The following is a 12,333-nucleotide window of genomic DNA, read 5'->3' as shown; positions in this document are numbered from 1 at the left end:
TCTGTTTTTACTAAACTATTTCCAGTTATTCATGGGCATTTATTATAACTAGAGATAATAGTTATAATGCTTTTTATTTAGACTTTATAGTTGATTTTAATGTCGCTAGTATTAATTCATTAATGCAGGTAGGTAGGTAGAGATTTCTTGGTTGAACACAGGAGGAAAATTAGGCCCCTTTAGAGTTCCACCTAAGATAAGCAGAGTATTATGGACAAACACTATGTTCCTAGTCAGTGTTGTTGATTGCAAAATCTTATATGCTGTATGTTCTTTTGTTACTCTTGGGCCTAAAATACTGGATATAAATAACATACTTCACTGGCACAAATGTGAACACTAAGGTGGGGCATGATAAAGAAATAAAGAGCTGACAATGAATTTGTAATTTTTTTCAAATTAAATTGCCTATGAAGGGTATTTAATTATGGTATTGGAGAAATACTATTTTTAAATACAAAGTCATCTTTGGCAGCAATATAGAATGAATATAATTTTCTTAAAAATTTTCTAATGTTGCTGCTGTCATTCACAAAACAATTTGATATAAGTATCTAGTAATTACTGACAATTATTCTTTCTTGGGTAATTTACAGAAAGGATTAATTATTATTAATTTAGGAAACAGTGAAGCTTATTTTTGAGATTTTGGTTCTGTAATCCAAAATCTGTTGCAAGCTCAAGAGTTTTCAATTACAGAACCATCAAGATGAAAGATTCTCATATATTGTGCAAAAGCACTCTCTCCCAGGATGAAAATTCATTTATGTCCTAAAACTGTGTACTTAAATATGCATCATGCAGGTACAACCCTGCATAATTAAATTGTCTCAACTGATTTGTGATAGGAAAATGAGGCAAATAATTAGTGTTTTCTGATATATATAAAGTTGCAAGTTCAGATCTGAATTGTGTGTTTAGGATGTGTAACTCTGCATCTTGGTCTGCGAATTAAACTTCAAAGGAGACTCAGCCATTTGGGGAAAACTCAGAGGATGCAGAAATGAATAACCAGTAGCCAAACACTCACCCCGCTGAAATGGAGAGCCATTCCTGAAGCCACAGCTCCACACACAGTACTTAATTTTCCTCCATTTACAGTAAGCCAGTTCTGGTTGGATGGAGCTCGATTGAAGTTGTCTTTGAGCTGAGTTGGAAGGGAGGTCTCGGGCTCATCACAGTACAGGCCACCCCACTGCTCATCACAGCTGGGTATGGAGAAAGAGAAAGGAAAAGTGAACATCAGACAAAGCCGCCACACATGTGTTCTTAAGTCAGTGAAGCCAACTCTTTTTCCTAGTCCATGATGATGACAGGTGACCTATCTTCACAGAGCTTGCCAGAATTCACCTGCTCTCCTTAAGAGGGCTTTAGGTTAAAAATAAACTGTGAGCTAAATGCCTCTGGACTTCCTGAAAGTAGTGGTGTGGGCTTAAATAAGGAGAGAAAGAAGCAACTTCAAGAAATTTCCTGAAGCCCTGTCTCTATATCCCACAGCTCTGGATGGGGGATAAACAATTGCAGCTGCCAAACTAAACTGGCAGGCCCTAATAACTTACAAAATTGGTCTTTCTAATAGAGCCTTTGGGCCAATTGGGAATCCAAGAAGCCATGTTCAAAACAGCACAGGGTACTTTGGATAGCATCTGCCATTTCTGACTAAAGGACTGACTTCTTTGTTGGATGTGGGAGTGAATATATGAACACAGAACTGGGAGGCACTAGAGTCTCAGAGATCATTCTGGATATGGGCTAGAGTCATTGAACAAAAGACTTCCCAGGTGTGTAAAGATTAGTAAAGAAGGGGCTATGAATTCTCTCCCAGCATCTTCATTTATACCACCTCACTGAACAGCATAATCTTTGAAAATAAAGCAAGAGATCTGTAGTACACAACACACACACATTGACACACACCTTATTTAGATCCTTCCAAAGATGCCAAAGATCTCTAAAAGTAAAATACTAGACTTCTCCATCAAATATGCCTGATAAATTTATCAGGCATTTATATACTTTTTTTTGTTTTATTGTTTCCATTTGGTTATATACTTCCTTATGCAAACAACAGGGGAATATCAATTAAACCACAAGAATGTATATCATTACATATGAGTATATTTAGACCTATGTGAGGAAAATACTTATAGGGTATTATTTTTTGTCAGAACATACTGCAATCCTGAACCTCTCTCTTCTAATGTCTATTGCAGGCTTCTGGTATATTGCAGAAACACAGAAGGAAATGAAATACAGTCAATTATATTTCAGCCTTCTCCTGACAAAGAAGGCCATTGTTCAATTCCTAATCTCCAAGCAAGGATGAAGATGTAATTGCCATAAATTCCATAGTTAGCTCGATATGGGATTTTAGGAGAAATATATAATCTAAGGTAGCTTGGAAGTGATTAATAAAACAGTGTCAGAAAAATCTGCTACCTGGAATGTGAATCAGGAACTTTCTGCAGAAGGAAGAAAACAAGTCTACTCACACACAGTTCCCTTGCATGCACCTTCCATGGCCACTGCACATGTCTACACAGCCATCCCCGATATAGACGTTATCTATTGCCCATGTCTGCTGCTTGTCAAAAGGAGCTGGTTGATGCCAACGGAAACGAGTGGCTTGGGACCTTGTAAGAAACAGAGAATTACGATAAAGGATGCGGTGAAAAAGAAGAGGTGTTCTGGCATGTTTGAGCAAGTACATGGAGGAGTGTTAACACAAATACACGGACATCCCCACTTGTATTCTGCAAATAGCGTTCATTATTGCAATGATCTCTGCAAAACTTTGATGAACAAAACCAAACAACTGAATGGAAGTAGTTTGAGAATGTATTTTGGGCCAATGATCTTTCTGAGCCTTGTAAAACCAGACTTAAACAGAAACTAAAACTAATCATAAAACCAGTAGCTTCAGGAGAACAGTGAGCACTAAATCTTACATGGGAACCACTGTGTAGTGACTAGGGGGCTGATACTAACTTATATTTGCAAATTAGTAGAAGACATTGGCCCTAGAGCAGGCACAGCCCCTCTGCATTTGACTTGGAAGGAGGACATAGGTTGGGTTTCAACTCCTACTTGCTCCCTAAGCCAGACATTTTTGTGCAATGGATATGCTGGTCTACCTTGTGAGGACTTTTCACAATGAAAGCCTTAAAAAGATAGTAGGAGTGCAAATCAGAGGAATCAGTGAAACCCTAAGATAATTGGACAGATAGAGGAGAGAGGGTTATAAACAAGAGTAGATTTATTTTATGTCAACTTAAGTGTAATATAAATAAAACCAGAACAGACATTCTTACATTTCAGAAGTAGACATGTATTTGCTCAGTTGTATAGTTTCAGGGAGTGTCTTGTTCAGGAAAACAAATAAACTTATGTTTTCAGAGACACTAGATGGCAGTAAAATCCAAAAAATGCCTGAGGCTCAAGTAAGTTTGACTGTATAAGATCCATAGAGGAAACAATCAGCCAGAATCGTTTTGTTTTGTGGACTCATACATGTTTGTATTTAACAAGTCATTAAATACTTGACTGAGATAGATCTGTTTCAGGCAGGGCAAAAGATCACACAACAGCAAGGTTTTCATACTTTTTAATTGAAAACATTTCTATTAAATTTAGAAAATAGAAAAGAAACAGATCATAATTAAAATCTTCACACTGAAAAGAAATAGTTCAGGTAGGTATTTGTTACTATGCACTGACAGATTTCTCCACAATTCCTCTTGCTCACCAGCCTTTGTGTTACTTCTAGTAGAGACATGTCCACCCATCACACACTACTACATATAACTCCAACCCCAGACTCCTCCGTGGCCCACGAAGCTCTGCATGTGGCAGGCCCTTTGCTTTAGTCCCTCATCCTGGCTACTCCTGGAGCACTGCCCCTTCTCTCTGTTCCCAAAGCTCACAAACCTTCTGCCTGCATAGTCTTCCTCTCTCAGCCTGATTAATCCCATGTGTCCTTTAGGTCCGAGAAGAAACGCTAGATACTCATAGAGAAATTTTCTTTCTGATCCCTTTCAAAATCTCTTCCTAGCAAACTATTCTTTTCTTTGTATTGTATTGAGCACAACTACAGTCATATATGTATTTGCATATGTATTTCTTAAATGTCTGTCTGGTCCTCAGAAGTGTAAGTTTTAAGGGAGGAGGGTTAATCTCTTTTGTTCAACATTACACATCAGTGCACAGTGCACAGCACTTAGTAGGTTCAGGAGTTGGTATCCAGAGGCCACCATTCTCACAGGAAATCATGTGAGGAAGACCCCTGGAGTTGTGCAATTCAGTGTCTCTGCTGATCACTTAACTTTTAGTGACTAAGGTTATTAATAGCTGTGGCTGCTTATGCTCAGCGATGCCTTATGAATAACATAATAGACTACTATATTGCCATAGCACATCATCACTTGGATTTTTATAATGAGTCAAACTTATATATTTCTTCTGTGTTTCTTTAGACCATAAGCTTCTGAAGTGAGGAAATATCTCTGTATTCCTTCAGGGAATACAGTTTTGTATCTTAAGTGCTTATAGATAGTGGGCAAATAATAAAATTTCCTTGTTCCCCTAATATTTTATACATGCTCCATCAAAGTCATATCTCCTTGAATGAAAAGTACCTATTTATGTGTAACTTCTTTTGTGAGATTATTCTCCTTATTTATCATTTTATTGCTGGTGATACCTACAGATTGGGATTCATAAACACTTGCTGAAAGAATGTTAATTTAACAGCAATGAAGTTGACCAGGAACGATAAAATAAGAGATGTCTTATAGAGGCAGCGGCTGGTGGTCACTGTGGAGGGGACAGTGACTTGATGTTAAAGGGGAGAGAGGACTTTTTTTGCCATTGGGAGGTGACATGGGAGGCCAAGCAGGTGGTGGCTTTTAAAGCACTAGTTGTGTTTAATCACAGCTGGGTAGCCACTTAACAGAGACTGTACAGAAGATTTAAAAGCCAGTTGCATTGTTGGGGTTGATAGCTTTTATGGAGACTTCTAGCCATGACATTTTCTTTTTCAAAAAATATATTTTATTGATTATGCTATTAAAGTTGTCCCATTTTTTCTCCACTTTATTGCCTATGCCCTGCACCCCTTCTCCCATCAGCATTCCCCCACCTTAGTTCATGTCCATGGGTCGTACATATAAGTTCTTTGGTTTCTTTATTTCCTGTATTATTCTTAATCTCCCCCTATCTATTTTGTATCTACCATTTATGCTTCTTATTCCCTGTACCTTTTCCCCCATTCTCCCCTCTTCACCTCCCTGCTGATAACCCTCTAGATTCTGTTATTGTTCTAGTTGTTTGCTTAGTTTTTTTTTTAGGTTCAATTATTGATAGCTGTGAGTTTGTTGGTATTTGCTGTTCATGTTTTGGATGATCTTCTTTTTCTTAGTTAAGTCCCTTAAACATTTCATATAATAATGGCTTGGTGATGATGAACTCCTTTAACTTGACTTTATCTGGGAAGCACTATATTTGCCCTTCCATTCTAAATGATAGCTTTGCTGGATAGAGTATCTTGGATTTAGGTCCTTGTCTTTCATGACTTGGAATACTTCTTTCCAACTCCTTCTTGCCTGTAAGGTTTCTTCTGCGATATCTAAAGCTGATAGTCTAATGGGAACTCCTTTGTAGATAACTGTCTCCTTTTTTCTTGCTGCTTTTAAGATTCTCTCTTTCTCTTTAATCTTGAGTAATGTGAGTATGATGTGCCTTGGTGTGTGCTTCCATGGGTCCAAATTCTTTGGGACTCTCTGAGCTTCCTGGATTTCCTAGAAGTTTATTTCCTTTGCCAGATTGGGGAAGTTCTCCTTCATTATTTGTTCAAATGAGTTTTCAATTTCTTGCTCTTCCTCTACTCCTGCAGGCACCCCTATTATTCAGATGTTGGAACATTTAAAGTTGCCCTAGAGGTTCCTAAGCCTCTCCTCATTGTTTTGAATTCTTGTTTCTTGGTTCTGTTCTGATTGAATATTTGTTTCTTCCTTCTGTTCCAAACTGTTGATTTGAGTCCCAGTTTCCTTCCCTTCACTGTTGGTTCCCTGTGTATTTTTCTTTATTTCACTTTGCATGGCCTTCACTTTTTCCTCTATTTTGTGACCATACTCAAACATTTCTGTGAGCATCTTGATTACCAGTGGTTTGAACTTTGCATCTAATAGGTTGGCTATCTCCTCTTCACTTACTTGTTTCTGTGGCATTTTGATCAATTCTTTCATTTGGGCTATATTTTTTTGTCTTGACATGCCTGTTACATTGTAAGGTATTTTCCAGGGTGGGGCAACCTATGTTGCTACATTGTGGCACTGTATATGGGGGCGGGATCTAGAGGGAACAATGCTACTTGCTCAGATCTGGGCCAGCTTTCAGTCACTTCTTCCACTACCCACAAGCAAATTGGGCCTTTCTGCTAATTCCTGGGTGGGTGGTTTGTGTACATTCTAGGACCCTGTGGGTCTTTCCAATGAATTCTCCTGTGAAGCTGGGAGTTTCTCCCATTACAGCAACCCCCACAGATTTGTATAGCCAGAGGCTTTGAGATTTTCTATTCCCTCACTGGAACCCTGGGCTTTGTGGACTGTCTCATACCCAAGTTGTTTCTCTGGGTTTATCTTCACACAAATGTAGAATTGCCTGGTCCTCCAGCTGCTGCTTTGTCATGTGACCCCTCTGCCCTGGCTGCTCATGTCCTTCCCTCCTACCAGTCTGAATGAATGTTTCTTCTTTGACTCCTTGGTTGTCAGACTTCCATACAGTTCTATTCTCTGGCAATTCTGGTTATTTTTTTTTTGTTTTAAAATTTGCTTGTTGTCCTTCTTTTGGTGTGCAAAGAGGCAAAGTGTATCTACCTATGTCTCCATATCAGCAGGAAGTCCCCCATGACATTTTCAAATAAGGGCTCTGACCTATACTCTGATACTTGGTAATTCTGTGTTCATGGTGGGTAACTTAACATATATAATGAGAGGGTTAAATTAGGTGGTTTTTAAGGCCTCATCTAAAATGTGATGATTTTATATCCTTGGGAATAACTATACCCGGTAATTGTATACTCATAAAACATGAGCATATATGCTACCCAATATTGTTATATAAGAAAAGGAAACCCTTTTACTAAGAGGATGAATTGGAGTAGGAATTAAAAATTAATGTCTGGAGTGCATTTTGCCTTTCCACTGAAGACTGTATCTTCCTCCTTGGCTGAGTTGAAACACCAAAGATGCTTCCTGGGAGCGCAGAGAGCAGACCACTGAGAAACAGAGCAGACCTGTGTAGCTGGAGAGGGTCCTGGCTCCCAGGCTACCAGGATGTTTGGATGTAAAACAGGTAAAGGAGAGCCAAACATAACCTGTGGTAACTTCATACTCACTGTAAAATTTTGATTTGAGAATGGCTATCTTTTTTATAAAATAAGGTTTTATTATTTTTACTGATAATTACAGTCAGTAATGATAATAAAAGCTGGTATTCTAAGTAAGTCCACTGAGGCATCGACTACATTGGCCCATTCTTTAAATAAAGGGAGTTTACTATAACTTATAAAATACATTATCAAGGGAGAATTACTTTTATTTAATTGTTAAAACAATGTTAAGAATTCTTAACAGTTCATATATAGTAATATGTATCAAGAAAGCAAACCTCAAATTCTCTGAGGCAACAAGGTTGACAACTGATAAAGCTTAGAGGGAATGCAGAATTTCTTGAAATAGTTTTAGTCTCTGCTGTAGTGGAAATGGAAACAGGTTTAATTTGTTTTAATATATTTCAAAATAATATTAATATATTCAGTATGTGAAAATCAATGGTACCATGGTTTATACCAGAAAAAATTATTTTATGTTCTGTAATCCTAAATGACCAGCAGATATTTGGTAAAGTTATAGCAGTAATGCTCAAAGTATCAAAATAATACATGAAAAGATGAATATGTAAAAGAATTCTGAGATATCTGGCCAAGATGGAAATGTAGCTGGACACACTGCCTCCTCACACAACCAAAAGAAGGACAACAAATTTAAAAACAAAAAACAACGAGAACTGATAGAAAATCAAACTGTACGGAAGTCAGACAACCAAGGAGTTAAGGAAGAAACATTCATTCACACTGGTAGGAGGGACGGAAATAGGCAGCCAGGAGGACAGGACTCAAAGCAAGGCAGTGGCTGGTGGACCATGTGAGGTGGCGGATTGTGGACTGAGCAGTCCCACATTGGCATGCAGATTAATCAGGAGAAACAACTGAGAAGCAAGATAGATTGAGCAACCCAGAATTCCAGCACGGGGAAATAAAGCCTCAAACCTCTGACTGAAAACACCTCTGGGAGTTGAGGTGGCAGGAGAAACTCCCAGCCTCACAGGAGAGTTCTAGGACCCCACAGAGGTCCTAGAATGTACACAAACCCACCCACCTGGGAACCAACACCAGAAGGGCCCAATCCGATTGTGGGTAGTGGGGGAAGTGACTGAAAACTGGCAGAGACCAGAGCAAGCAGCATTGTTCCCTCTCCAACCCCTCCCCCAATAACAGCATAGCCACTTGGGTTGCCCCGCCCTGGTAAATACCTAAGGCTTTGTCCCTTACAACATAACATGTGAGCCCAGACCAAATGAAAGAACAGATCAAAGCTCCAGAAAAAATACAACTAAGTGACAAAGAGATAGCTAATCTATCAGACGCACAGTTCAAAACACTGGTAATCAGGATGCTCATAGAATTCATTGAATATGGTCACAAATTAGATGAAAAAATGAAGGCTATGCTAAGTGAAATAAAGGAAAATGTACAGGGAACCAATAATGATGGGAAGAAAACTGGTACTCAAATAAATGTTTTGGACCAGAAGAAAGAAAGAAATATTCAACCAGAACAGAATGAAGAAACAAGAATTCAAAAAAAAAAAAATGAGGAGAGGCCTAGGAACCTCCATGACATCTTTAAATGTTCCAACATCCTAATCATAGGGGTGCCAGAAGGGGAAGAGGAAGAACAATAAATTGAAAAGGTATTTAAAGAAATAATAAAGAAGAACTTCCCCAATCTGGCAAAGGAAATAGACTTCCAGGAAGCTTAGAGAGTCTCAAAGAAGTTGAACCCAAGGAAGAACACACCAAGGTACATCATCATTAAATTACCCAAATTTAAAGAGAAGGAGAGAATCTTAAAAGCAGCAAGACAAAAGGAGACAAAGGAGTGCCCATAAGGCTATCAGCTGATTTCTCAAAAGAAGCCTTGCAGGCAAGAAGGGGCTGGAGAGAAGCATTTGAAGTCCTGAAAGGCAAGGACTTACATACAAGATTACTCTATCCAGGAAAGCAATCATTTAGAAAGAATGGCAGATAAAGTGCCTCCCAGATAAGGTCAAGTTGAAGGAGTTCATTATCACCAAGCCTTTATTGTATGAAATGTTAGAGAAAGAAAAGATAAAAAATATGAACAATAAAATGGCAACAAATTCACAGTTATTAACAATCAAACCTAAAACAAAAACAAAAACAAAAATGAAGTAAGCAAACAACCAGAACAGGGACAGAATCACAGAAATGGAGATCACATGCAGGTGTTATCAGTGGGGGAGTGGGATGGTGTGGGAAAGGGAAAAGGTACAGGAAATAAGTAGTATAAATGGTAAGTTTAAACAGAAGTGGGGAGGTTAACAATAGCATAGGAAATGTAGAAGCCAAAGAACTTACATGTATGACCCATGCACATGTACTAAAGGGGGGGGATGAAGGTGGGAGTGGGTGTGCAGGGAGGATGGGAATAAAGGGGTGAAAATGGTACAACATAATAGCATAATCAATAAAATACATATATATTTTTTTAAAAAAGAGAATTCCAAGGCTTCCTTGACTGGATTGAAAAATTAACAAGATAATCAGTAATGCCTACCAAAAGTCTGTCAAAGGATACTCTTAAGTTAAATGTAACATTGGAGAGAAAAAAATATCAGGGCAAGTTTAAAAAATCTTTCCTTCAAAAAATAAACTTGTGGGAGAGAGAGGATGGCAGCAAGATAGGTGGGTGTGGGGTCCACTTCACCCTGCACATGGGTGAAACATTTAGCTGATCTTCTGAGGAACAGAGTGAACAGCCAATGGTATCCCAGCATATATGAAGGTTGGAGACCAAAAATTGTAGAGGACATTCAAAAATCAGAAGGTGAGACAATAAAACCTGGAACTGTGAAAAGACCAGAGTTATACCCAAAAGGGGTCATCCCAATAACTGAGACAGTGAGACAAATTTCACTTTGCTACTCCAGAGAACTTGGAAGGTGGGAGCTGTAAACACCACTACACACCTGCTGGAAGAGGAAATGCACCAACAAAGGGACCACCAACAGACAACAGAAGAAGGTGAAGGAGGGAGTGGAAGCCACACTATCCTCAATCAAGGACTGATCTGGAAATACAACTAAATGGTGGAGACACTACCTAGTACAAACAACTGAACAAGAGCATGAGAGAAGCCTCAAAATCTTGTACACACAAAAGAATCAGCTTCAACACAACCGTCCACACCTGACAACAGAATACAAGACATGGTGGATGGAGTGACCCTCAGTTAACCAGCTGCAAGGAAGGACCCACCAAAGGAAGACCCAACAACAATCAAAACCCAAAGACATACATAGAGCCAACTTAAACAACAGCCCAAGACGAGTGAGCTCAGGAGATCAAGGAGACTGCACCACTGAATATCACAGGTATTCATTCTATCATAAAAGTTCACACCATAAACCCAGGGAGTCAGAACAGATCATTTTAAGAAGCAGAGGCTAAGAAGAAGTCTCACAAGCAATGGGAAGACAAAGAAACAATCCCCAAATGAAAGAAAAAAGGAAGCCTCAGAAAGAATGCTAAATGAAATAGCGGCAAGTCAAATACCAGATATTGTGTTCAAAGTAATGGATATCAGGAAGCTCGATGAGCTCACAGAGAACTACCACAAACTACAGGGAAACTACAATGAACTCACTGCAAACTATATCAACATGAAAAAAAGAAATAAAAACTATCAACAAGGGCCAAGAGGAAATGAAGAATACAATTTCTGAGCTGAAGAACATAGTAGAAGGAATTAAAAGCAGGTTAGATGAAGCAGAGAATGGGATCAACAAGCTGAAGGACAAGGTAGAAAAAAAACACCCAGACAGAGCAAGAGAAGGAAAAGAGGCTCAGAAAGAATGAAGAGGGGTTAAGGGAAATGCAGGAAAACATGAACCGTAATAATATCCATATGATAGGGATACCAGAAGAAGAAAAAGAGCAAGGGATAGAAAACCTGTTTGAAAAAGTAATGATGGAAAACTTTTCTAATATGAAGAGAGAAAAAGTCACACAAATCCAGTAAATACAGAAGGTCCCAATCAAGAAGAACCCAAAGAGGCCCATTTCAAGACACATCATAATTAAAAATGGCAAAACTCCAAGACAAAGGCAGCAAGGGAGAAACAGGAAGTAACATACAAGGGAGCCCCGATAAGACTAGCAGCTGACTTCTCAATGGAAATGTTCCAAGCCAGAAGAGAATGGCAAGAAATATTCCAAGTAATGAGAACCAGAGGTCTGCAACCAAGACTACTTTACCTAGCAAGGCTCTCAATCAAGATAGAAGGTCAAATAAGGAGCTTCCCAGACAAAAGAAGTCTAAAAGAATACATCTTCACCAAACCAGCTCTGCAACAGATGCTAAAGGGACTGCTTTAAGAAAGGCAGGGAAAGAGGGAGAAGGAGAAGAACACAGGTACAAAAAAATGTCAACGAATAAGTACTTATCAATAATAACCCTAAACATTAATGGATTAAATGCTCCAATCAAAAGACATAGAATAGCTGAATGGATAAGAAAGCATGACCCATGCATATGCTGCCTACAAGAGACCCACCCTAGGACAAAAGACCTACGAAGACTGAAAGTGAAGGGCTGAAAACAAATTTTCCAAGCAAATAGACAGGATAAAAAAGCTGGGGTAGCAATACTCATATCGGAAAAAAATAGACTTAAAAAAAAGAGCCATAGAGACTCAGAAGGTTACTTCATAATACTCAAAAGAAGAACCCACCAAGAAGACATAAACATTGTAAATGCATATGCACCCAACAAATACATAAAGAAAATCTTGGAGGACTTCAAGAAAGGTATTGATAGCAACACAATTATAGTAGGGGATTTTAACACCCCACTGTCAGAAATGGACAGATCTTCCAAACAAAATATCAACAAAGATATTGTGATATTGAAGAATACCCTAGATGAAATGGACTTAACTGATATATATAGGGTCTTTCATCCCAAAGAGGCAA

General features: G+C 38.6%; 1 protein-coding gene across 1 annotated transcript in view; it reads right to left on the bottom strand.

The window, feature by feature from the left end:
• The window catches only part of RELN (reelin), a 573,805-nt gene that overhangs the window by 40,327 nt on the left and 521,145 nt on the right, over positions 1-12,333 (bottom strand). The window contains 2 exon segments of the mRNA XM_053668927.1: positions 1,031-1,208; positions 2,493-2,633. Coding sequence (XP_053524902.1) covers positions 1,031-1,208; positions 2,493-2,633 — 319 coding nt within the window.

Source organism: Artibeus jamaicensis, unplaced genomic scaffold (assembly GCF_021234435.1).
Source record: "Artibeus jamaicensis isolate MK-2021 breed Jamaican fruit bat unplaced genomic scaffold, CSHL_Jam_final contig_518, whole genome shotgun sequence".
Classification (NCBI taxonomy): domain Eukaryota; kingdom Metazoa; phylum Chordata; class Mammalia; order Chiroptera; family Phyllostomidae; genus Artibeus; species Artibeus jamaicensis.
The sequence above is the reverse complement of the archived record's forward strand: the minus strand, read 5'-3'. Positions and strand labels throughout refer to the sequence as shown.